General features: G+C 34.8%; 2 protein-coding genes across 2 annotated transcripts; both read right to left on the bottom strand.

Moving 5' to 3' along the window:
- Positions 1-1964: 1964 nt before the first annotated feature.
- On the bottom strand, positions 1965-3095 carry LOC144838250 (uncharacterized). Its single transcript, XM_078693601.1, is given in 1 exon segment — positions 1965-3095. A coding segment is annotated over 1 exon segment (1131 nt).
- An 11075-nt stretch (positions 3096-14170) lies between these two features.
- Positions 14171-25301, bottom strand: LOC144838249 (carboxypeptidase E-like). The gene is made up of 12 exons (XM_078693600.1): positions 24959-25301; positions 24213-24602; positions 20602-20782; positions 20103-20254; positions 19772-19797; positions 18030-18255; positions 17123-17331; positions 16376-16528; positions 15540-15834; positions 14891-15030; positions 14535-14640; positions 14171-14325 (listed from the first exon to the last, which is right to left on the bottom strand). The coding sequence occupies exons 1-12, from the start codon at positions 25299-25301 to the stop codon at positions 14171-14173; spliced, it is 2376 nt and encodes a 791-aa protein (XP_078549726.1).
- Between the last annotated feature and the right edge of the window lie 1828 nt (positions 25302-27129).

The raw sequence follows: 27129 nt of genomic DNA, 5'->3' as shown, positions 1-27129 counted from the left end.
AAAATTTGCGCTGCGCACTCGCTTTTGCGCACTTTGACCGTACGCAGCTTAGAAATACCTTTTGCACTTGATTATCGTTCTTTATACTTTTTATGATGTATTTCTTTCATTTTTGATAAATTAGGAATGTAAAATAATGACACACTTGCACATCAAACTTTAAAAATTGTGCGCTTGAAAATGGGTTATTTTATTTCAACCACATCCAACAGCGAAAAATCGGCAATTACAGGATGCCTTAAAGATGAACTTGAGTTGAGTATATGATTTTGAGTTTCTGATATTAAAATTACATAATAATTAATATTCTTAACAAAATGGGTGCTTTTATTTTTTGTGTATGTTTGACAAAAATGTTAAAAAAATAGAATTTAAAATATTATTCTATGCCCCACCCACTGCCGATATTCACCGAAGCGTGAAAATGACCATGACGTCATCTCAGTTTCGCGCATGCAGTCTGTAAATCAATTTGAGCCTTTAGCAAATGGAGATGAGGAAGAAAATATGGAAACTGAGGATTTGAGGGAGAAGCAAAATAGATTACAAAATACTGACTGGTAAATTGAATTTTAACTTTTTTTATACTGTACTGACGTAGGCTACGTGACTCTATCTAGGTTATCTGATTCTAGCATATAAATATAGTCTATAGTACTATAGGGTGACTACAAAATGTCACGGGTCAATGATTTTCCGCTCGAGTTGCTTCTGGTAGACAAGCAAACTCTGAGTACAGCGTGGTCAGTGTGTTTACTGTGTGTTTACGTATAGACAATGGCAGTCGGCACCGCTAGTTCGTCGTTGCCAAACATTGTTTTATCAACAATAACTGATAATTTATCTACAACTGAACGTCGAAGATATCTTCAGAAAATATCAGGTATTGGAAAAAACCCATATTTGATTGATAAAGATGAATTTTCGCACGAAATCGACAGTCTGCCGGACCTCACAGCGATAGATATCATGGCATACTTAATCGCTACGCCAAGCCCATACACAGCTGAAAATTTTCAAGCCTACAAATCTACAGAGGCTTACAATCAATTTGCTAATGGATTTCTGTCGGATATGGGCATTTTTTGTCCCCCACACAGACCAGATTTTAAAGTTGTTAGAGGAGATGTAAGTAATATTGAATTTACTTTGTTGTAGTAGGTCTTCCGCCTCCTCCTAGTTAGTAACTAGGAGGAGGCTAGTAATTATTAGCAGTAGTAGCCTACAGCCTATGCCTTGTGTAAGACTGGGCCTAGCTAGATAGAAGGGATACAATTCTACTACTTATTTATTTAATAATTTTATTAAGTTATAACCTTTTTTGGAGAAAAGCCTATGCCCTTTTTTATGTATGTAAAACCATTATTTTATGGTACAACCATGAAGTTATTTTAATTTATATCCGGACCATGGATGGATAAGCATGGTTAATTACTGATAAGCAGGAAACCGACTAATTGAAATAAACAATTATTAATAGTACTGTATAATTAATAAACACAATGCAATCTTTTATAATGTCTGTAAAGGAATAATATTATTTGTTGTTAATATTATTTTATTGACTATTGTTTTTCATTTTTCAAGGTGTTGCACTCACAGTCGGTTTCTAAGAAACCGTTATCACCTTGGGTTATCTGCAGTGAGTAAAGCTTATTGGATGGAACCAAACCGAAAGTATGTGGTGGCAAAACCAGTGGCTTCAATTGACGTTTCATCAGCAAAGGCCAAAAAAAGAAAACTAGATGAGTCGATTGATGAGGGCACCCCAGATCCACCAGTTTCAACTACTACAACATCAGTGGAAACACGCACAACGGCTTTCCATGTCATGAATGACCCAGGGCTTGCATTCCTTGTCGAGCAGCTGGCACTGATTGCACCAAAATCTGTAGTCCTGAGTACTTTGCCTAAATACTGTGAGGCATTTGTTCCAGTAGAGGTTGAGGAAAAGTTTCCACCTGTTATGAGCAAGCTGTATGATGCAGAGGCGCTGATGCTTTCGTATCCTGAGCTGTACTGTCTGTTGTCATGTACTCAATTGGTAATGTTGAACTTAAAATTGAGTACTTTTGACGGACACCACCGATGACCCTCTCCACATGAATTCGTAAATGAGCAATTTTTCTTATGGTTTCCACCTCAAGAGCAGACAGCTGTTGTTTTCCCTTCTTAAAAGCAGGAATCTTTGCTTTGCAACCATAAAACCCAGCATCATCTTTTATGTCAAAACCTCGGTCGGCAAGGATGACATCCCCAGGTAGCAGATAATCAAAAAAATCTGACGTCAATGTTATGGTCTTATCTGTACCTCTGCCTCCCCATGCTGCAGACAAATATGAAATTTACCTGCATGGAGTGCAGCCAATTAAAAACTTTACTGTATTGTGGTGCTTGTAGCTGAAAAACAGTTGTGCCCTCGCTTCAAGACTTGAGGGCCGCTCGCAAAAAACCTCAAAACAGTCAATTATTACTGCTACCTTCGACTCCAATGCAATTCGAAATTGCATTGGCATGGTTTTCCACAACACCTCCCTTTCTGGCCATACAATAAGCTCTTGTTCAGCATAGACATGGCATCCAGTCCCGTATTAAAAACTCGACACTGTTGAGTCACTTATATGAAATCGGTACGCAATGTCCTGATTTCTAAGGTTCAGTCTAAGTTTGAACAGTACAATTAGTAACTGCTGGAATCGACTTACTGATGTTCTACTCGGGAATCTTTTTTTAACTAGTTCAAAAACCAACATCAATACTGCAAATGAAGGCAACCCTGTGTAGAAATGAGTTCGCTCATTGTCATTTTTAAAAGTTAACTCTGTTATTGGCGACTCCTGTAACAAGGCCTGTGACTGGGCCTGTAAGACATCTATGTCAGCACAACACATAGTAGAGTTTGGAGTTGATATGTCAACACAGACACATATGTTTTCTACAGGAGAAACATCTTCCATATTAGCCTCACCTAATTGGAGATCTAACAAAACTTCCACAGCAATACATTTCTTTTTTTTTTCAGTTCTTTTTTGTGACCTTTCGTATCGCTCCTTATCACGTTTTGCGGTGTGATCATCCAGGTCCAGCCTGCCCATGTCTTGAGTTGGAGCCCAACATTAGCGAACGTATGTACACTACGTTGCCCCTCGCGGTACTCGTTCCACAATGTTGTAAGTCTCTCGTTTGCCACCTTGCTGCCTGTTCGTGTTCTTCTCAATTCATCTCTGTATATCATCTCTACATTGATCGATACTGTCGAATTTCTTGGATGGTTACTAAATGTGAACATAAGCCGATTTAAAAAGGCATGTTTAACCGATTTATCATGCACGTCCGATCAGTGTGACAGCGCCCTCCATTTCTCCAATATGCGCCGGGCCCATGTGTGGATCGAGGCTAAGAATCAAACTTTTCAAACGACAAATTACAGTTAATTATCAAACTTAAATAGTAGTATATGAACTGGAACTAAATAATTTGATTTAACTTTCCACGTAGACAACGCTGGTCGAGTCCTTCTTACAACAGAGCATATTTTATACTTATAGATACAATAAACCGTGTTAATCAAAACCCGAAAAGTAAGGTTGTGAAGGAGCAGCATACGCAAAGTAAACATACGTAACCAAGTAACTTTGCGCGCCTTTTCAATGGCACATGATTACGCAACTTCAACTATTATCATGATTTGACAAGTGCCTGAAACTTTATTTTTCCTGGTTGAAATGAAATCATTAATAGCAATTACTTAAAAAAAATATTATACTGTATACTGAGATGAAGTGAGGTCATGTCAATTTTTTTTAAATAAGTATGTAAGTATGCTTTGTATTGGAATAGGTTTGTGCACGCTGCATAAGTCCTTTGTACGCTGGACAAAGATTTCTGTGCAATCTATAATACATGTGACCTTTGAATAGTTCTCACTAAAGCAACTCTTGTTTCTTCTTCGTTCCTAGCACCTCCAAATTGGAATTCATACTTGTCCTGCCGCAGCTCTCCATACTGCATCAAGTCGTTTAGTATGTTTTCATTTAACAGCCTAGCTCTATCAGCTTTTTCCACCATGCCTTTGTGATTGTCATCTATGTGCTGCTTCTTATCTTCTGCTAAGGTTTGTGTTCTTTCTGCATCAATTTGTTTGTTTCGCAAACAAGCATTCTGGCCTTTGAAAGTAATCTTCCTTAAATCTGATTTTTTTGAAAGCCATTCCAACGTCTTATTGCATCACTATCTTACTTTCCACACAACTCAAACTGTTTCGGAGTTCGGAGCTGTAATGGTCAGTAATCCAAATACTCTCTCACCACTAATATTATTACTTGTACATGTTCTTTTAACTCATAGCTGGTGGTGTTGTTTACCTTTCTAGAGGGGCTTATCTCTCCCAGTGGCTCTTTGCACTAATGTTGTTAATCTTTTCCATAAAAAACACAGGGGAGCGAAGGGATCTGTTCAACCTGGTAGGATGCGTCTCACTGTCCGGTTCGTTGTGGAACATGTATGGCAGATATCTACAGTGTACCTAGTATATACCTGGTATAACGGTAAGCTGAACCACTATCAGGAGGGATTGAGATTGTGTCAACATGTATTTCCTAATTAAGACTACTGTCTTGAATGAATGTGTCTCGAGGATACAGATGTTTTAGAAATTTCTCGATCTTTTTTGTTTTTATTGCGACGTCACACGATATGTGTTGGTGCGCCGGGGGATGGATCGAGGCTAAGAATCAAACATTTCTTTTAACGACAAATTACAGTTAATTATCTATCTTAAATAGTAGTATATGATGTGGAACTAAATAATTTGACTTAACTTACCACATGGACGATGTTGGTCGAGTCCTTCTTACAGCAGAGCATATTTAGCAGTGATATAATAAAACTTGTTCATCAAAACGCGAAAAGTAAGGTTGTGAAGGAGCATACGCAAAGTAAACATACGTAACTTTGCGCGCCTTTTCAGTGTCACATGATTTTTTTTTTAATATGTATGTATGCAAGTGTTAAAAATAAGAAAAAGAAACATTAATTTGTTAGTATTTTTATAGCCGTCATTAGTTTCTTTCTTCTTTGTTGCTAGCACCTCCAAATTCGAATTCATACTTGTCCTGCCGCAGCTCTCCATACTGCATCAAGTCGTTTAGCGTGTTTTCATTTAACAACCTAGCTCTATCAGCTTTTTCCACCATGCCTTTGCGATTGTCATCTATGTGCTGCTTCTTATCTTCTGCTAAGGTTTGTGGTCTTTCTGCATCAATTTGTTTGCTTCGCAAACCAAGCATTCAGGCCTTTGAAAGTAATTCTTCCTTATCTGATTTTTTTGAAAGCCATTCCGACGTCTTATTGCATTTATGCATTATGCTACTTTTCACATACTGAAACTGGCATTCGAAGCTCACTTTATGTAATGGTCAGTAATCCAAATACTCTCTCTGTCTTGAATGTGTCTCGAGGATACAGATGTTTTAGAAATTTCTCTATCTTTTTTCTTTTTGTTCCGACTTCACACGATGCGCCGGGCCCATTTCCCACGCCTTTCTGTTATGAAAGATGGTTGCACAAGATGACATGTCGGTTGCCTGAAAGCAAACTGTGTTATCCTTTTTAAACTGTCGTGATATTATTACAACTAAATTTCTAATGCGATGATATTCCTATAATGATCATCAATACCTGTAAATCTATTTACAGTATTTCCCGCCAGGAAGTTGATTCTAATTAAGAAAGGTTGCACAAGATGATTCTATATCAGATTGCACCTGTATACTAATGATGATGAAATGCCTAACATCAATATCTGAAGAACCTCTCCATTTGGCAAGTCTTTACATGCAGCAAAGGCATCTTATGGCTCATAAACATGAGTGACCCCCACCAATGATTATTGGTAATAGTAACCAAGAATTTCCTCATTTCTGTCATGGTGGTTTTTTAATTTAAAAGTGTAATATCTGCATTTGCTATTAATTGTTTCTGTGAGCTCGTCTTCTCTCAGCTTAAAGCCAGCAGCGCCAAACTGCTTCTGCTCCTGTAGGATGGTTGATGTGGTTTTTTGTTTTTGGACACAATGGCTTCTTATTTGCCAATTCGCCATTTCCTTTTCAGTAAAAATAACTGACATCAGTGCTTTTAGCAATAAACTTGGCTTTTTTGTCTTTCTTAGAAGGCTTTCGTATGCGCTAACCTCCATGGTGATAGCAATGCGTAATGTAGACCACCTATGGTGATGATTGAACATCTAAAAATTCTTGTGTTACCTTCATATTCCATAGCGTTAGCTGACCCCTCATGATTTACATTGCGCTCCAACTGATGCTATAGTTTCTTCACCATTTCTTCTATCGAACTCGACTTCCTTTGAAGCCATGTTTGCTTGCTTGTTTGCATAATATTTTTCTGAAGAATTTATTACAATGTTAAATGTTTGTTTTATTTGTTCTGATTTGGTATAACTTTTTTGACAATACAGTACAAAGATTGACTTGCTTAAAAATAACAAAAAGTTAAAATACTTCTTAAATTTATGTACATCTTAACAACATGCACATTGAAAGCAATATACACAAAAATAAAATTTTAGATTGTAATCTTATAAAATTTCAATCAAGATAATTTCTGAACACAAATTGAACAGTCTTGTACAGAAGTCAGAGGTCACTCTTTATTTTTTTAAAATGAATTGTTACTTACCCAATGTGTTTAACCTGATGTTATAGCTAACACTGTTAGATTATTAATTGATGTTAATTTCTTCAAGCAAAAGAGCAAGTGAATAAGGATGTTGCATGGCAACAATGCTTATGAGCAACTGAAATCTAACCTCGCACTAAGGCAACTTATGAGGAGATATGTGTAAAAATATTGTACACTGGAAATAAACTTAAATTACACAATAATAAGTGTTACTGTACAACAACATAATAACTGAATGCAACAGAGCAGATGAGATTGGATGAGAAAGTTTATAAACGTCTATTGAAATCCAGACTGAGTAGTTCACAAATATGCAAGGGTTATGACGAGATTGAGTTGAAATTAATCCAGACATGTCATGAAAAAGAAGTGGATAAAATGGATTGTGAAAGAAAGAAATCAAAAAGTGACTACCATACAGATGGTATATGATAATATATATATACTGGAAGAATGTTAGCTGGAAGTTATCTCTTTCGGACTCCCCAGAAGCATTTGAATAACAGATATTTAGTGGTCAATCGTGTTAAATAACATGCCTCGAAAGTCAAGTCAAAATCATTGTTTAGCTATAACATCAGAGTGACTTAATTTTGGTAAAGTATGATAACACACAAAACAACAGGTTAGTGACAACAGTTTTACCAAAATATAAACAGAAAGAAATGGAATAGAAAAAGAAACAAATATACCATACTCTTTTAAAAGGTTTCAAAAGACCTTTTTATGTTTATCAATATGGAAATTCAGATGAAACATAAAGTGTGCAAAAATTATCCAAATGAGTGATTAAAAATTATTTTTATTATATTTGAATACACCATTTCTCAAAAATATCCTATTTTACATTTTACAAATATCATATCTCGTGGGCTCATGATTTACAAATAAAAAAAAGTTATATTTAATTTAATGACTAAACAACTTTTCCCTGTTCTTCTGTACTTTCTCTTTTTTGGACCCATTTATTATATTCATAGCTGAGCTTGGTATTTGGCGATAGTTTGATTTGCACATGTGGTTCAGTCCTACCTACTGTACACAGAGAAAATTGTATTGTATTTCCGCTGCTTGTGACTTTATTTTCAAAGCACAGTCATGTAGTTCTTTCTGCAGTTTTTCAGCCACTTTTGATTGGATGCAGTAAAAAAAAGTGAATCCGTTTGCAGATGCAGCATCTATCTAGTTGCTCATTCATAGGGCCTGTTTCTGCTGCAACTGCTTAAAATATGGTATAAAAATACAGTATAAAATACGGTATATTCTATACCATATTTTTTAGTACCCCGTTTCTGCTAAAAAAATACTTGGGTGGTCGTGTTAAAATTCATCCTTTTACCTAAACTGTACGTGAGCCGGAAGTCTGTGTTTGACCCAAGTATACTGAGCGTGCACACTGTAACTCCACTCTCGTGGAATTTCCCACTCGAAATCTCGATCTCCACATATTTTCCGCTTTCCACTTAGTTATTTTTTTGCAATGTTGTACGGCTTTCGCAGGCTCTTCAGCTTTGAGTTTACTTGTTTTAGAGACCTATTCCGTAATTCTGCTTTATTTTTAGTTTTACACCTCACTTTCTACTACTTTGTACCTGGTTCTGATCCATTAGGTAATGAGGGGCAGCTACTGTATGGCCCGATCTTCTAATATTCTGTCCAAAACCTCGTAATGGGGACAAGCAATTCTGTCCCTCCCAGACTCCGAGTTATTTTTTTTGCCATGTTGTACTGCTTTCGCAGGCTCTTAGCTTTGAGTTTACTTGCTTTGGAGACAAGTCTATTCAATAATCCTGCTTTATTTTGTTAGAAATGTCTTTATAAAGGTGGTTGTCCCTTTTATTGCCTTTTAGTTGTCCGGAAATTTTAACTTCCCCTCACAAATTTATAGTAAATACCATAACGTCTTCGCTCCACATTTTCGCCGAATAAACCTATATACTATACATAAAATCAAATCACAACACGATGTTGACCTCATGTCACAGGTAAAAAAATATAGGGCATTTTTTATTGGCAGCAGAAAAGGGTACAGAAAATACGGTAAAGATTTGTAAATACTGTATTTTATCCACAAATTTGGTGGGGAAAATATGTATACAAAATACGGTATTTTTTTGTGACCGCCATTTCCGCTTCCAGAAATATACCGTATATATATACGCTATTAAAAAAATACCGTATTAAATACGGTAGTTACTTGGCATTAGAAACTGGGATTTGAACTCAAGTCAATGGCTAATGAATACATCGATGTGTCATAGCTTTTAGCATCATCCTCGTATGTCTCTCCATTGCCTGTCTCTTCTTTCCTCTGTTATATCGATTTCAAATTATTTTAAAAATTGATGATACTAATACTAATAGCCTCTAAAAACTGCTTCATCATTTTATTGAAAAGACTAAATTCAGTTTTGCTTGGGTTACTGTAAAGATTGATTGTCTCTGTGATCTTTCAATGACAATTTTCTGGAAAGACCCAATTCCATCAAAGCTAACATCTTTCACTGAACAAGTCTTTGCATTTCCGTTCTGACAGTTTTTATTACGGTCAGAATTTATTAGATGTTGAATTCATGCAGATCAACCACAATTGGTGTAACGAAAAAACCAATGTGTTCTGTTGAACACATCCATCATTTCCTGATGACTGGAGGATCAACTTCTACGACTGGAGGATCAACTCCGACGACTGGAGGATCAACTCCAACGACTGGAGGATCAACTCCGACGACTGGAGGATAATAATAAGTAGATAATAAGAAGTCCTCAATCGTATCATTCGTCTTCTGGGATTGTTCATAAATTGTTATTTAATAATAAGAAATGTTCAAATAAATTGTGAATGTTTTATTTTTTTTCCATTTTCCACTACCGAGTCTACCATCAGTTGCCTTTATGCTGTATGCAGTTACCTCTGTTCCACTCTTTATTAGCTTGCAGTAAGTCTATAAAAATATTAAAGTTCTCGCCTAACAGTTAACCTCCTAGAAGAAAACACAACCTCTAAAACTTCCTGGTCTAGGCAAATTTTCTTAAAACATTCTGTTAATACAATACATTCCAGGTCATTTACTCTCTTCCTTGTAAATTCACCTGCCGCGTGACAACAGCAACATTCCTACAGCATATGCCTACAATTGCCACAATGGCACCATTCGGTTGTATCCAACCTGCTAGGCCTTGGTGGCTACAGCTTAGCCTGTTGTTGATGTTCTTTTTTTAAAGTACTATCTGCAGAACGAACAGTGTACGGTTCAAATGCATAATCATTTCCTACTCTGTAACACAGGGTCATATCGCCACAGCTTCTTTCTGCTTCACCACGCGCTTATAATAAATGAAACTTTTATTGTTTAAGGGACAAACAATTATATTTCATATTTTTTTAACCCTTTAACATTGTTTACAGTTTATAAAATATATGGTTAAAAAATTGTGTACTTATTGGGACTAAAACCCTATTGTTGCCGGAGCATGAAAGCAGCTCATAGCCACCACCTTCTGTAAGCTTTGGAAAAACCTCCATCATTACTTCCTTCAGCTTGGATGGTGACATATTAGAATGCTTGATTGACATAACCTTTTCACCAAGATCAGCATCTGCCAACGCCTGCTTTTCGGCCATGGTTGGCGCATGTTCCATTTCAGGATTTGCCAAACAGATTACCTTTGGTCCATGAGGTGTCACCATAACTTTGTGCTTTTCTTTTTTTACCAAAACCTTGGTTTTTTGTTTCCCGATTGCCTATTTTTGCAGATAACAGGGTGCCTAGGAAAAATACGAGTATTTACTATCAAAGTGAAATAAACATACATGCTAGGTCTAATGTTAATTGCAATATCTGTGCATTAGGTTGTCCAAAGTCAATTTTGCATGTGAAAAACAGTATGGTTGGTCTCAATGGATTTAAAGCTATAGAGACCTGTACCACTCTCTCCTTTCCTGACACACCCTACATCTTTGTGTAATTGTAATTATTTATTCTGTCTAAGTTTGACTGGTGACATGTTCATCCCATCCGCTTAGACCGTGGTGCCTTTCTCTTTAATCTGCTTGCCAGTTTCCATTGTTACGGTGGTGGTGATCATTTCTTCATTCTCTTTAAGGAAGTTGTGTAAAATTAAATTTCAAAATCAGTTTTCTGCAATTCTGGTCTTCCAGACCTTCACAGAAATTTTCGAAGTTTTAATTACAACTCTTTATTTCAAGTTTTAATTACAATTCTTTATTTCAAGTTTTAATTCCAACTCCTACATTTTCATAAAAATCTAGATTATAAAGTACACCTTCTCCCTGTAATCTTAAGGCAGATGATGACTAGTGCCACTTTTATTTTACTCACATCTTCTTCAAGTCGGATACTTCTAGCATGAATTTCCTCTATCCTTTCCTGTGACATTCCACACTTGATTTGTCATTGCTGTGTGAAAAGTTTATTGTTGGCAATTCTGTAAATGTTGTTATTGGGATGCTGGTGGTTCGGCTAATTTGATGGCTTGTTCAGAGCCTAAACCTGTCCATTTGTGTTGCTGCATCCTTTTTTTCCTGTTGTAACATACAACAATCACAACATGTCTATCTATGATCCGAATTTGGCTGTATGCCCCGGACTCTCCATTCTGGTATCCCCACCTAAAAAGAACATTTGTCATTACTGTAGTTTTAGATATTCTTAAAGTTTCCAAACATTCACAATACTTGGCTGCAGATATTGTTCTTGATGGCGATAATATGTCCGTTCCGATATTGCACATACCCTACATCTTTGTGTAATTGTAACACAGGTCCCTGTTAGTGGCAAGCAGTGCATGTACCAAACAAACCTAGCAGCTGAGATTCGAAGACAATGTACTTTCGTTTGTCTACAGGACCCATGGATTTAGATGTATCACTGTCACCAGGGGCGGATTCTTTCGGGTCTCATCATTCGGAATATAATATAAAGTCATTCTATAGTAATTGTTAAATGTCTGAAAGAAATGAATATACATATATATTTGGAGAAATGAAAAAAAATAATTGCAAAGAATGGTGAAATTAAACCCGATAATTTAATAATTATATTGCATTATTTTTGAATGGCAGTCACATATAGTGCAGTCATTTAATTTTGTTTGTAAATGGAATGTCCAAAGCTTATTATAAAACTTAACTTAATGTTATTATACATACCTCTACAGACATTGACGTTGTCGACTCTATCCGCTTGACATTTTTATATTCGGTTACCAAAACGATACTCGCTTGTATCTTTTGGTCCATGACCAGCTCTATGGACGTGTGGGTTCCCCACAAAGATAGACCCACCGTGTTTGTCCCATCTGTTAGTTGGATGTCAATTATCAATGTTATTGATTATAAATTGAAGTGGTATAATAAACACAATCTTCATGGTAGACCATGCAAGCGATTGATTTTGCACAACCAAACTGATTCGCGGTCTTGTTGAATGGCAATCCAGTGGATAGTCTGTGCAACGTCATTGCTACTCTCTATTCTGCAGAAAATGTGGAACCGTTGTTGTTGGATCAATATAGTTTCCATTTTTACGGTGGTGGTGATCTTTCTTTCATTCTCTTTAAGGAACCTTTGAGAATAAAAACCTTACTTTGTTAGAAGGTGAAGATTGCAGTTCAACTGGTTAATTTCAGTCTCCCACCTCTCTTCTTTGATCGTAGTATTGTTTAAATAGAGTTTCATTTGGTGGCAAATGACCAGTCATTAGCGTTAGTTGATTAATGCAGGTATTACTAACCGGATACCAACTGTGCTGCATTTCTATATCATGTGGGAGATTTCTTTCTTTTTACCTCTTGCCATCGGACGTGCTGGACACTCCAACTTTAATTACATTTCAACTTTATATATTTTTACATTTTTATATTATATATGGTATACTAAAAGAGTACTAAATTTAAAGTACAAGCTTCTGGGGTATTGTCCTGGCTATGCACCTACCACAATGTATAATCCAGCTTTCAATGTCTGCACTCATTCGGGGCCTGTCTCTTGCCAACGCCAGCGCTCGCTCAACACCAAGATGACCTAATTCGTTGTGAAGTCCCTTTATAGCTGGATTGGTTGTACATCTGTATAAAATAGCATTACGAAGTTGAAGCTTTCCAAACTCTCTAAGAATAAGTCATTCATCGGGTAACCCTATCGAGGAGTCTGGTTTCTTACCCATTTTGACATAATTTATGACTTGGTTGATGATTGGATCTTTCTGCTGTATGTTCGTCCAATCAATATATAAGTGGAATAGTGTCGGATGAATTGACAGATGGAGTGTTGATGGATACACCATATTGTAGGAAAAGAGTGCTCATCATACAGTATCACGAGAACACAGCTTTACCTTTTAACCTAGCCTCAAGATTCTTGTTGTTCTTCATACTGTCGGTTGGGTTTGATGTCATGAGGTCTGCAGGACAGAGCATTGGCGTCAATGTTTAATTTACCTGGTTTGTAGTGAATAGAAAGTACATATGTGAGAGGGTTACTATCAGTCATCACTCGTGTACCACAGGCCATGTATAGGTAATCTTTAAATTTATCTGTAACCGCCCACTTTAAAGCGAGAAATTCGAGTTACACTTTGTCCACAACAATCTTATGAATAAATCGACCACGTACATAAGACCAAGATCCAAATGAAATGATCCAGTGACGCACGAGACATCTTGTTGTGTATTGTGATGGCTTCCAACTCAACCCATGCCTGCAGAATATACGATAGTATAGTAACATTAATAAATATCGACCGCGTATCTATATGATTATGCAATTTTAATTACCGTTTCGTACTAACGTCGTACCGCAAACGTGTATATATTGGGCTAAAATAACTGATGGTAGAATTCTTCACTTCGGGGGGAAGCCCCTATTAAGGGGAAAATTTGTTGGTTCTTAAAAGTGTCCCCTTAATAGATGTTCTACTTAAACATGGTCGGTAGAGAATCATTGTAAACGTGAAAATGTAGTAAAGCATTCAATTGACTTGGAATATGAGTGATGTGGGTCAAAGGGTAAAATATTACGTAATAAAGACAACCATCCTTACCTATCCTCATCTAATACAAACATCCTCATATCACAACAAATATTGTTTTGTGAAAATAGCAATCACATCAAATAAATAGGAAAGGTATATTGCATTAAAGACCAGTGTAATACAGATCAAACCAGAAATCCCCCTCCCCGAAAAGAAGAACGCAACATTTTGTGTCGGGAATTCCGTTTATAAATTTATTATTAAAATGAAATCAGAACACGTACAGACTTTGTTTTATAAAAATGTACATAACACACACGTTATTTATTCATATCATACAATTTAGACAAGATGGTTCATAAAAAATATTTAGAAATGTAGCTAGGAAACTATAATAATATACTTTGGAAATATATAATATTGACATACATCTTATGTTAAGGTACAAATATAATACAATTTTTAAAAACTATTTGTTATGGTACCTCTCGTCGACTGAGTACAAAGTTTAGAGGCGTCACCGAGTTTTCTACTACTTCAACCACGAAACCTTTGCTGAAATATCCTTCCGCCGATACTGTTATTGTGTAGGTACCTGGTAACAATAAACGCCAATATTCACCGTCTTTTGCTAAAGAAAAAGTATATAGATATTAAATCATAGATAATATAAATATGGTTCATTTTAACATATTCTTATTCATACGTAACAACATGGAAATGTTGAATGTTTAAAATGGTTGATCAAAATATATGGGTAAATTATTTCTAACCATTCACCAATGGTGGCGAATTTAAACAAAATCTGTTTCAATTAAAGCAAAAATCAATTCAACTTACTTGAGGTGACGTCATGATTGATTCCTGGTCCTCCTACATGTACTACCGCTCCTTTGATAGGCATATCGTCAGTGCTTGCTATAATACCCTTTACTCCCATATGAATCTGAAATGTTAAAAATAAATATGTACATAATATTACATACTTTTTATTTTAGTGTATGTGATATCACATGTGCCAGAAAGGAATACACACACCGCTACCATCATCATCATCATCATGATCTTTAACCGTAGCAGTAATATACAGTAATATAAAGTTACTTTGTTGTAACCAAGTCCGACTGATGACATCATGAACCACTAATGAATGGTAAAGAATTAACCGTGGAAATGTTCCACTACAATTGACTTACCTGGTACATGTACTGAATGAGCGCATCTTTGTTGTCAACCCATTCCTTTTCTAATCCCGATTCTGACGAGAATTTAATGCAATCTAACTCGAGCGTTATATCAAAACAATTCGTGTGCAGATAATCATAATCTTGAAGGCCTTTAAAGGAAATACACAAAATAAATATTGTTTATCATCATGGTTTTGTTTGTTGAATTACCTAAAATCGTGTCCGGTATTACTGCATTGGCTCTCACCAAAACTAACGTTACAAGAAGACGTATTGAGATGATGCTATGCCAAAATCTTGACATCGTTGTACCAATGTACATCCGGATGTAGGCCTACACCACATTTTTTGATAAAACTGAGGAAAAAGTAAACTAAACCACTAAACCGCCAAGTTTGCCATGATGTCATGAGTAGGATTCCCATCAGAATCGACTTTGTTCTTTATGCCTAATTATCTATCTGAACAGTTTGTAGAACCACGTCAGAGTTGGGCAAACATCATCTCCCTGACGTGAAACTAGTCTGTTACTAGGCCTAGTTCATATTAGTAGGAAACACTAGGCCTAGTTCATATATTAGTAGGCCTAACCATTATCATATTTAATGTGCTTAAGGAGGTTACAACATTATTATATGTTTAAATAATAAGAACTCACCTCCTTTGACCGTATACCAACTCGCACCATTGGTTATACCATCTTCAAATGTACGACTGTATATTGAGCATGCGCGTGTTCTAGTTGACATAGTAGCGTGAGATTGCGAATATGTTCGTGCAAGATGTCTAAAGAGAGAGTCGTCTGGACTCATTGTATAAGATGGTCGCCCGTTAAAGGATCTTACGTCATCAAATGGATAATTTGCTACCAAATCGCCATCGTGCATGTTGGCAGATAGCACAAAAGGGTATTCCTCAACCCATTCAATGTAAGCTTGTACTTCGGGTTCAGGCTGTTGAAAAATAGTAAAAACAAATAGTTATACATTTCTAAGTTCAAAACATTTGCTACATTAAACATAACTTGTGTGGCACTGATAATTAACACAAAGCATAAACAGTAACTTCAAACAGGATAATTACACAATCAAACGTTATGTAATGTGCTGATAAATGAACACGATGATGTCATATCACTACCATATTTGGGCACATCACAGTTTTTGTTTTTGTTAAACTGGTTTGATAGTGTAGACAGAGCTTAAAATCATAACATCATAACAACGTCCGTTCCCAATTACATGCATGTCAACTATTGCGATAATTTTCCAAATTCAATAAGATAGATAGTAGAGAAAGCTTGATAATAACTAGGCCTAAGGGTCCGTTCAGGCTTAGTTATTTACCCGGGTAGCAAGCTGGTTTCACGGGCACAGTTATCGCTAACTTTGGTGGGTAGGAAACCAACTTAACCTGGCAAAACAACTAAGCCGAAACGAGTCCTAAGTAGCGTGTGCTTGCATACAAATCATTAAAAAAACAAAATTAATTTACCACATAATTCGTCGTATCTTTGCCGTACCCCAGATGATGATTTTTGCCACCAATAATTTCATTTCGATACATAATTGTATTTAGCCGCGGAAAGTTCCTGTTTAAATCAACAGAATGCAAATTCTCACGACCATAGGCATCAATAACCATATCCTGAAATTAAAACATTAAATATCATAGACAATATTTAATAATTTAGTCGACCTTGAGAGTTATAATTTTGGTGCAAACGTTAGGTACAAAAAGTTCTTATTCTGGCTTAGTTTCAATCTAGTCCACTGATGCATGGTATAGTTACATGAACAAGTCGCTATACCATTTTATTTCTTGCAAACAGATTTAATATATTTGTCATGGGGATTGGTTTTAAAGTACCTAACATCAAGATCACTCATCATCACACTTCATCTGTACGCGCGTTTGTTACATGTTTTTTCATACACACATCACGCATCCGCAACCAACCAAATTTCATTTGTACCTCGTTGTTAAAATGACAATAAATAATATCGTATTGTATCGTAATTGTTGGGTCGGTTGCAGTATCTATTTAATAATTTATTAGAAGAGAACATTCCTCAAACCAAATGAAGATTTTTTTAGGCCTACGCGGTTGAGCATTTTGTAAAGGGTCTCAGAACTAAAGAAAAAATACATGTTCTTGGTAAGATCCACGTAATTGCTAAATAAATGTACATTGAATTTATGATCATTTAGATGATAATACCGGTGATTATTATTTCTTACGAATTCTTTGTAGAACTGGAAGGCCTTCTCGAAGCCATCAGGGTTGAGACTTGGAAGCAGGTGGATCCGGGTGTGGTCGAAAAGATACCTAATAGTGGCATTACCAGCATGATACTCATTGCAAAGGTACTCAGCTAACTTTAAGATCAACTCGCGTCCAGTTACCTCGTCTCCGTGCATGTTAGCAATATACTTAAATTCTGGTTCAACTGTCAACAAATAAATTGATAAGTTATAAGTACAGAGTCTTAAGATTTTATTATAATTTGTTGAATGAAACGTTACTAGTTATATTGAATATAAGTTAAATATTAACATCTTAAATTTATTATACACATTAACAAACAATGGTAAGTAAAAGTACATCCGCTGAATATGTCGTTTATTGTACCCTGCACTTATGGCAAACACTGATAGGCCTACTCTGTCTTGAATACTGTATATTATACATAGGCAGTCGTCTTAAAATTAATTAAAGTAAATATGGTATAACTGGATATTATAATGAATTTATAGATTTTTGCTATTCTTAAAATCCAAATAACGTTTTACGTCTAGGACAAAAATTGTTAATAAGACTACTAAAAAGATACTAAAAAATCTGTATTATTTTAAGTTATATACAGTAGAAAAATGATTAAGGTGATCGAATAAAGTGTTCCTTTAATGGTTTGGCAGCAGTTTTAAAACACGTCATATTCCTCTCGTTGTTATGAAATTATCCCATTATCCCATCATAATACACATTTATGTATTCACAATTCACAATTACATTTACAATATTTAATAGTATACCAAAAGAAGCGAGCGCTTGTCAGTTTGGTAACCATTATTTAAATGCATTTAAATAGGAGTCTCCACTGAGGAGTGTCTTAAAATAGTTTGAAAAAATTGTAAAATAACGTACGAATCTCGTGTACACCAACATTGTTGCTTATTTCCAATGCGTACAACTGTCTTCCGTCAACACTTTGTCCGATACTGTACATCTTGGTAATATTAGGATAAGCTGTCGTGAGATTCTGGAAAAAGATTCTGATATCGTTTGAATCATGATAACGGAATTCATGGAATGACGTACGATCTGCAAGAACAAATGAAATAATAATAATTACATTAAAGATGAAGATTAACTAAATTAGACTTTGAATAGGTTATTTTGTAGTTTTAATAAAGTTAATTCCTTCCGTGAAAAAAAAAACAAAACAAAACATTTTTCTCATATAAAATGACCAAATTAATGGTCAAATTCAACCAAAAACCCATTGGCTGGCAGCCAATTTGCTTTAAATTACAGTTTTTCAGGTAAATAATTTTTTTGTTCGATTCCATTTTTGTTCAAAGTGGATAACTAGTATGTGACAATAAAATGACATATTCAACAAAAACAATTTAAAAAATTATTTTTTCAGGGGGACACTACATCTTTACATTATACAGTATATAAGAAATCCAGCAATAAAACAATAAAATCCATCTTTAGGGACACGCCTATTCGGGAACGCCCCTATTAAGTTGGGACACTTTCTCCGTGAAACGAACAGAGAGAAAGACATGGTTAATCACTTTGACAAAAACTTGGAAACTGTTAAGGAGTTCCATGCTGGTTAATATGGTTCTACTGTATACTATATATTCGTTTGTGAGCTTTTTGAACTAATATAATTTAGTGGAGCTTTTTATTTCTGTTAGGCTTAGTTGATTTAAAATAATTTTTAAAAAATAACTGAAAATGTGACTTACTTCTTGTTCTTTCACATATAGCCTCGTCAGACCCATCACTGCAATCTGGTGAACCATCGCATGCTAAGTTTGAGTCGATGCATCTGTTGAGGAAACCATTACGGTTATAAACGTTGAGTGAATTACAAAAACGTAATTAAATTATATTATAACAATGCATGATACTCAGTATTAATATGCTAACTGTAGACTGTGTCCCGGTGGGCATATCTTGTGCAACTACCTTAGGCCTAAAGGCACATAATTTTATTTTTTAATGAAATGAAATGATACAAATAATTGTACTGAGAAAAACTAAAATTAGAAATACTAATTTCAAATCATTTTCATATAGGCGGTACTTTCATTTTTGTATACATGTAGGGCAGGTTATTTCCAACTTCTTTAGGTTATAAATCGAATAGAAATCTTCTTGACTACATGGAGTTTTATTTTTAAGATTTTAAGAGTTTCTTAGAAAACTATTTAACAAAGATGCTACTTCAATCTGAATGCATTGCAGTAAAAAAACAAGGAGGAATACTTGATGGCCCATCAGCATATGGTAGAAACAATGCCCTTCACCAAAGATTTGCTACTTATATTAAATCAACATACAATAAAAAAAAATATGAATTCTATTAGGCCTATAGTTTTTAGTGTTTCTTCCTCTGAATCGTGGCTATCGTTAGACCTATAATTAAGCTATTTTACAAATAAAACGTATAATGAATCAGATAAGCACAGTGTTTTATTCGTTGGCAGAGTAAGTTGATAATAAAGCATGGTTCCACTACGCGTCTGTGCTGGCGTGCGTGAATGTGCGTTTTCACAGACGAGTAGCTAAAGAGGTAGGAAACAAGCTTAACCGGAAAAATTAAATTTCCAAACTGCCAAAAATAATGAACCTTACTTTCCGTCACTGACGCATCCGAATTCGCCTTCAAGACAAGCTGTGAAAATAAAAGGAAAGCAGATTATGATTATAAAAATAAATATAGGCCTAATTGTCTGCCAGTGAATATAAAGTTAAAATTGTTTAATTTAAACCAACAAATCCGACCATATCATGAGCACGATTTCATATGTATATTATTTTTGGAAAAACGTATTGATCATATTTTGAAAAAAATGTAGATATATATTTTTCTAGACATTTCATTTGTGATTAAGAAAACAAATTTATCTTCCTAATTTCGTGTAAAAACATTACTATTAACTACTTCCTATGTCTAGATTATAACTGAATTTCACGCACCTCTGAAGCACGATAGGCCCACGTCGTAGGAGTGTTTACAGTCCGTTTCACCCCACACATCATGGCTACAATCATCGATGGTTTCATCAGTTAGATCGCAGCTTAGTTCTCCCAACCAAACCTTCTCTGGAACATTTGTTCGCATACCTCGTCTATGTAGAATTAATAACACAGATTAATTTGTAATTTGATTGAATGTTATCAATTATGATCTCTTGGCAACTGCTAATTCTACAGGCTTCCATCGTTTACACGCGTCTATCTAAGCTCGATTTTTGTCGATTTTGGATATGCTATTCTCTAAGAAATGTTGTAATGTAAACAATTCAGTTGTACCATTTCCCCCGACTGAACCTTAAAACTAGCAGAATGCATAGGGGCCTAATAATAGTACAGTTTAAATCGGAATTGCTGTCACAACCAACATTTCTTTGTATTTTTACGAAAAGAAATTGTTCTTGTTGTATCTTGTGAATATCTAATTGTAAAACCAACTTACCTGGCTTGTTTTTGTTTACTTAGCATTTGATAAACACCTGGGTACCCCAACTGTCTACAGATTGAAGCAGCCGTTACGGTCGAAAACTGTTTCTTGCAAACTGTCCCCCATTCACCATCATGGTATACCTCAAGGAGTCCTTCCCGTGGAATACGCCCACCGTTCAAACGTATTGTGTTACCTTACAGGAGAAGGAACTGATTGGTTAATTTTATTGATTTTATGTATTTCGGCACATGTGGCCAAGGATTACCAATAGTAAATCACTCTCCTATCAATACCTATGAACCAGTTCACCGGGGTGATCATCTACTCGTCTCGAATAATGAATTCTTTAATGTTCACACGGACAAACTGTATAGCCTAACACTGGACCAACGATTTAAAGTCATTATCCGAGAGAGGACTTGTTCCACCACCCTAATTAGGAGCGAGTAGGCCTCGAACACATGCCGATATTGTTGGCTCTTTAGGTACGGCGCCCTGCCTTAATCAATCGCTCATCCATTGGACTCGCTTAAATAACTATATAAGCATTAGGATTTGTAGGCCTTCATAGCATTGATTGAAACTGCGAGTAGCTAAAAGTATATACTTATTTATTTAATATAAGAGGGCCTATACGCACAGTAATATTAGGAAGATCATACTGCGATATTTTATTATTCCAAAGTGTAGGAATTACATTTTATTAAAATCATAAATAGGCCTATGTTAACTATTAGATTCTTACTATAGTTAATAAACAATTTATATGAAACTATTAAAAAATATGATAAGATATTTTATAGGCCTATAAGAAAAATCAGTTTTACTTACCACGTGCAAAAGATATTTCCAGAAAAACAAAAGCAAGAGTGAAAATCGCAGATAGTTTAGAGGCCATATTATTGACGTGTGAGCTCTTTTACCTCAAGTGTATTTTTGAGGAAATCACAAGTTTATGACCAAGTTTCCACACCACAGAATAGATAACACGTTTGAATTCCAATTGAACACTCCTCTAATTTCTATTCCTTCCAAGAATAATCCTGGGAACAACTTGTATTCTGATGCAAAAATAACCTACTAACTTCCCGTGGTCGCCGGTAATGTAGGACCTCACGACAATGTTGTACAATATCCTGTGTTGGGTATTGGGTATTAGTGAAAAGGAAAACGACAGGAGGTGATCTCACTACGCGCGCGATGACGTAATCAATCATTGTTATTATTAAAAATCGGATCTCACCTAATTGTTTCGCTTACAATTGTTATGGGCGGTATTAAAATCAGGGGGGTAACTGTGATTTGGTGTCAATAGCGGGTTTGGATAGAAAGAAACAATATACAATGGCATAATCCACTGACAAAACAAGGTCAACATGTGTACGATTTTGTAAGAAATATTTCATAACCATTTTTTTTATACCTCTCTGATTCACCCAAGGCAATCTAACAACTTGCCTTGATTAAAAGATATAAAATGATATAAAACACGATAAAGTAAGTTAAAAAAACGGACTATAAAATCTCTGATCTTGTTAAATTTCCTTCTTTTTGTGGGTCGCCATTTTTATGTTCTTTGTTTTTGACCCAGTTTCACATTTTGACGACGCAGCCTTTAATACACATAAATACAGCATAATTATGTCTATCAATTTTACCAGTACTTTCCCAAATGTACACGGCATATAAAACCCTAAACTTAGGCCTCTTTTTTTCTAAACATGTCATTTTTTTTAGTAACCGTTAAAGTATATACGGAGTAAACGAACATTTCATGTCACTTAAAATAGGACTAAAACAAAAATAGTATGAAACAATTATTTTCTACAACATAGGTCTCCACTTTGTTATCTACCTTGATACGATAACATTCTTTACTGTAGGCAGGGAAAAGTGAACTTTCATTCTTTCCTGCTGTAGATCATTTATAATCTAAACATTGTCATTGGGTTTCTGGAGCCTAAGGTAAAAATTAAAAAATACGGAGTTTTGACTTAATATTAGAAAAAGATAAATATTTTGGCACATATGACGTTTCATACGTATACTACTTGAGCTTGTAAACTCAGACGAACAGCTATGATATTTTGTTTTGTTTTTATAAGCTTTTTCGACGTATTGATGTTTTGCATGAGATTTTAATGTTTTTAAGTGTTTTTTATTATTGTACAAATGGTATATGTAATTTACTCTCAATTCAATGTTTTATATTGCAATGAGTAGAACGAATGAAACCCGCAAATCGAAAAGCCTCGAAATAACTACATACTTGGGACAAGTTTATTGTAGGCCTATACATACATTGCATTACAGTATGTACATTACACAACAATGATACAATTATTTCAATACCACCTTTCCACTGATGTTATTGGATGAAGATAAAGAGCATGGCAAATCATTAAAAATACTGAACTAACTGTTTTTTAATGAACGAGGCCTACCTTCTATATTAACATGGTCGTCACTACGGTTTACAGCCGAAACGGCCGCCAACTGAAACGGCCGCCAATTGAAACGCAATTAAATGTATGAAACGCCGCGTGTGCCGTTTGTCATACAAAACGACGTGTGGTTTAATACAATTGTTTTACTTTTTTTTCAGATTGAAATGACTTTAGACGTATGTGACTTAATAAATATTAACAGATAGATGTTTTTTGATTATTTATGTATTATTATGTTTATCGTATAATAATGAATATTGTGTAAACATAATTGAGTTTTTTATATATTTTTTAAATGTAGGCCTATACAGTAAAAGTGTAAGGAAAAGAATTGGAATTGGACAAAATAAATGATAAATAATTACTATTATTATATTAAAATCTAAATTCTTCCTAGTACTAATACTGTAGTAAACCAATATAGTTAAGTTCAATAAATGTTTAAATATCCTTATTATTAAATTTTATTCTTTTTTTAAGAATTAGTTTTTTAAGATACATTACTTTTTTTTATTTACCGGTAACACTATATCAAACAATTGTAGCGGTTTCGTTGCGGAATGTCATCATGTTCGCAATTAAATCATATAACATATAATTAATAACAATTACGTTAGATAAAAAGACAACTTAGGGCGTTGACATCACAAACTCAACACAATCGATTCAACGCAACAATAGCGACTTTAATTACAAACAATACACACACAGACACTAGCAAATGCTAAACAATACGCAACACGATTTTATTCAAAATACAAACGAGGACATTTTATTCAGATTATTGTTATTTTAAATTGTTTACAATTAATGGTGGTCAAGGCTTTAATATTAAAAACAGATCATTATTTTTATTTCACATTACATTAAATATTATATTACAATTAGTAACCTGATTTATTTATGTATTATGAATCAAAACGAACTTTATAATTAATTTCATATATGTACAATAAAATAGATTTCAATAATCATTAATAATAATAATAATAATAATAAAATAATCAGATTGCTTAAATAAGTTAGTTTGCATACAGTAGATAGTAATTATAGAGAATTGATTTACACTTTATTTTTCAAAATATCTTAAATCAAATATGTTTGTACATTAGCAAAGTTAATTAAATATTACACTATTTGTATTAGTGAAGTCTTGATTTGTATTCTAAGGATTACGTGCGTTTCGGCTGATGACACGGCTTGATGCTAACAGCAGCGATCTTGCAGTTCGTGCACCTCTTACGTACTCGTCCCAGTATCCGTTCAATCGTTGTGTTGCAATGACGGCATGTCGTGACTGTCTTCGGATCTCATCGCCTGGTGCTATATGTTGGTTTTGGAGTTCGAATTGCAAGTTGGACGGATGCCTTGGTCTGGACAACTTTCGTCGTAGGTTGGCTTGTCTTGCGAGGCTGGAAGGTTTAGGCAGAGTAGGATGAAGAGCAATTTGACCAACACCGATGTCATCACGCATTATGGTGTCCACGATTTCAGCTGCTGAGTCGAAAGGTCGTTCCAGAGCTGTAGCTTTTATCTTACGACGGATCACGGCCACCTTACCACGTCCTGTAGAGTAAAGAAGAAAGGGAAAAAGAAATACACACATTATTAATCATTAATTCACGATCATTTTGAGTAAAAGCGCATGATTTTTTTTAGTTTTATATTGATCGAAACGTCGAGAAACTCAACAATTATTACATAAGAATAACATGTATAAGCACTAAAACAAATACTATCTAATACGGTATAATTATTTTAAAAAAAATAAGAATGTAAATTAAATCAATTCCTTTTATATCCTAGACGGATCTACTTTTTTTTCCGAAATAAAAGATGAATGAATGAATAACAAAAATAAATTCTGAACTATGAAAAGAGCTATATAAAATACACCCTTACCTTTCCTTTCGCCGATGTGCCTTCCTCCACTACGTACTGGATTTCGTCACCCTCGTCGTCATTTCCTGCCACAGGATTCGGCTGTGGATAAGGATTCTCCATCTCGACTTCCTGATGTACTTCTGGCTCAACAAACTGTCCCAGGTCGGCGGCAAACACATCGATTTCATCTGGCATCGGTTGATCATTTTCAGAACATTGTCGGCAACTCCATTCAATATAACCATTCTCCACTCCTCTTAAATACTCTGCTCGCGTCACTCCACTATCACACTCGCGATGTTGCCATCTATCACACTCCTCACATAGCAGTCCTTCTTGATTCTCGATAACAGGTTGTTGGCATTCGATACAAGCGTTCATGTTGATAATTTGATAAAAAGTAATGTTCAATTGGAAAAAACTCCATTTTAAAGGAAAACGCAAGCACCAAAAAGTGCGTGGCATTTCTGTGCAAATAATAGATTATTGTCTTTATGTAATGTTAGATGACGCCGATACGCGGAGCTCCACAGATAATGTGACTAGGCGCGGTTAATGCGCTAACATCTAACATAAATTCAAAACAATTAGCCCCGCGAAGGTGTTGTTGATACACATAATAGTAAAACAATAGGACACAACTTCATTTAAAGTGCTTTATTTGCACGTTAGAATGTTTGAATATTATTCCACAATTTCATATGTTATTGAATTTACTATAGACCTAATAAGTAACAATATAAATAGCTTTACTACATAACATATATTAATATTATTACAGTACGTTTGTATTTGTTTTGCCTATTTCAACTTCAATAATTGATACAGTATTTGTTTGAATACGTTAAATAAATTTATATTGCGCTTAGAATGGTGAATTATTATAATAAACATTATTTTTATAAAAACGTAACTAAAAAATACGTTTATTCTTTGAACAATATAAATAGCTTTACTACATAACATATATTAATATTATTACAGTACGTTTGTCTTTGTTTTGCCTATTTTAACTTCAATAATTGATACAGTATTTGTTTGAATACGTTAAATAAATTTATATTGCGCTTAGAATGGTGAATTATTATAATAAACATTATTTTTATAAAAACTTAACTAAAAAATACGTTTATTCTTTGATTTTATTCTTAAACATATATTGGTTGGTTTCATTTATTTTTTTTCTCCATCATGGTTTCATAGGCTTTACTGTACGTTTATAATACTGCATTGGCTTGTTAGCTGCGGCGGAATTGGCGTCCCATAGAAAATGTTGGCGGCCGTTTCAGTCGGCGGCCGTTTCGGTCACACACCTTGACCACCACACCACGGCGGGCGGCAATTGTGTTTGAGTCGTCCACAACAACACATCAAACAAGAAGTCTAGGCCTATTCCCAATCACGCACCGCGTACCCTGGAACATGACGAATTGGGGATCAACCTGAGTTTTCGGCATGTATTGAATATAGGACTATTCCATTATTATTTATAGGGGTGTTAGTCAATATGTTAGGTGTGCCAGGCTTGTTGAGGCTTCTATTGTTCGTGTCATTGTGCCAATTGTTTTGTATTTCACTGTGTTTGAGAAAAACAAACAAAAAACTGCTGCTGTAGTTAGCCTATAGCTTTTATTATGTGTCTGTAAATTATATCGTATTTTACACTATATAGGCCCTAACATGTTATGTTATAGGCCATCAACAGTTAAATCATATCATGTTTTATTTTACATTTCATGTAATACAGTTTTGTTTTTTTTTTCTCAACAGCCGAATCAAGTTATATAGCCTCTTACAAATAACAAGAAAAAATACATTCAAACGTTATTCACAATAAAGAGAAAACATACAAAGAACTTATTTAATTTATGTTTTAATTTATATAAATCCAAAGGCAAATTAATGAAACAATGACAATAATGTGGGTATCAGTGGCTGGATCTCAATAGAGATACAAAAAAAAACGAAAAGCTAAATCAAAACGATAAAGTAAAACAGCTAGAAAAACAATATATATAAATACATCCATGTTTGTTTTTTCTCAACCGTTTATGACTTTAAAAAATTCAGTACACTAAAGGCATAAGATTAAGCAAAACATACATTGTGTAACATATTTAATTTAAGGTATACCTGTATATGTTTTATTTCATCGACCCAGTTTTAAGTGTTATTTAGTAGTGTCATGTTTGGTTCAACTCAATGAGTT

The sequence above is a fragment of the Antedon bifida genome, chromosome 3 (assembly GCF_963402885.1).
Source record: "Antedon bifida chromosome 3, ecAntBifi1.1, whole genome shotgun sequence".
Taxonomy (NCBI): Eukaryota; Metazoa; Echinodermata; class Crinoidea; order Comatulida; family Antedonidae; genus Antedon; species Antedon bifida.
The sequence above is the reverse complement of the archived record's forward strand: the minus strand, read 5'-3'. Positions and strand labels throughout refer to the sequence as shown.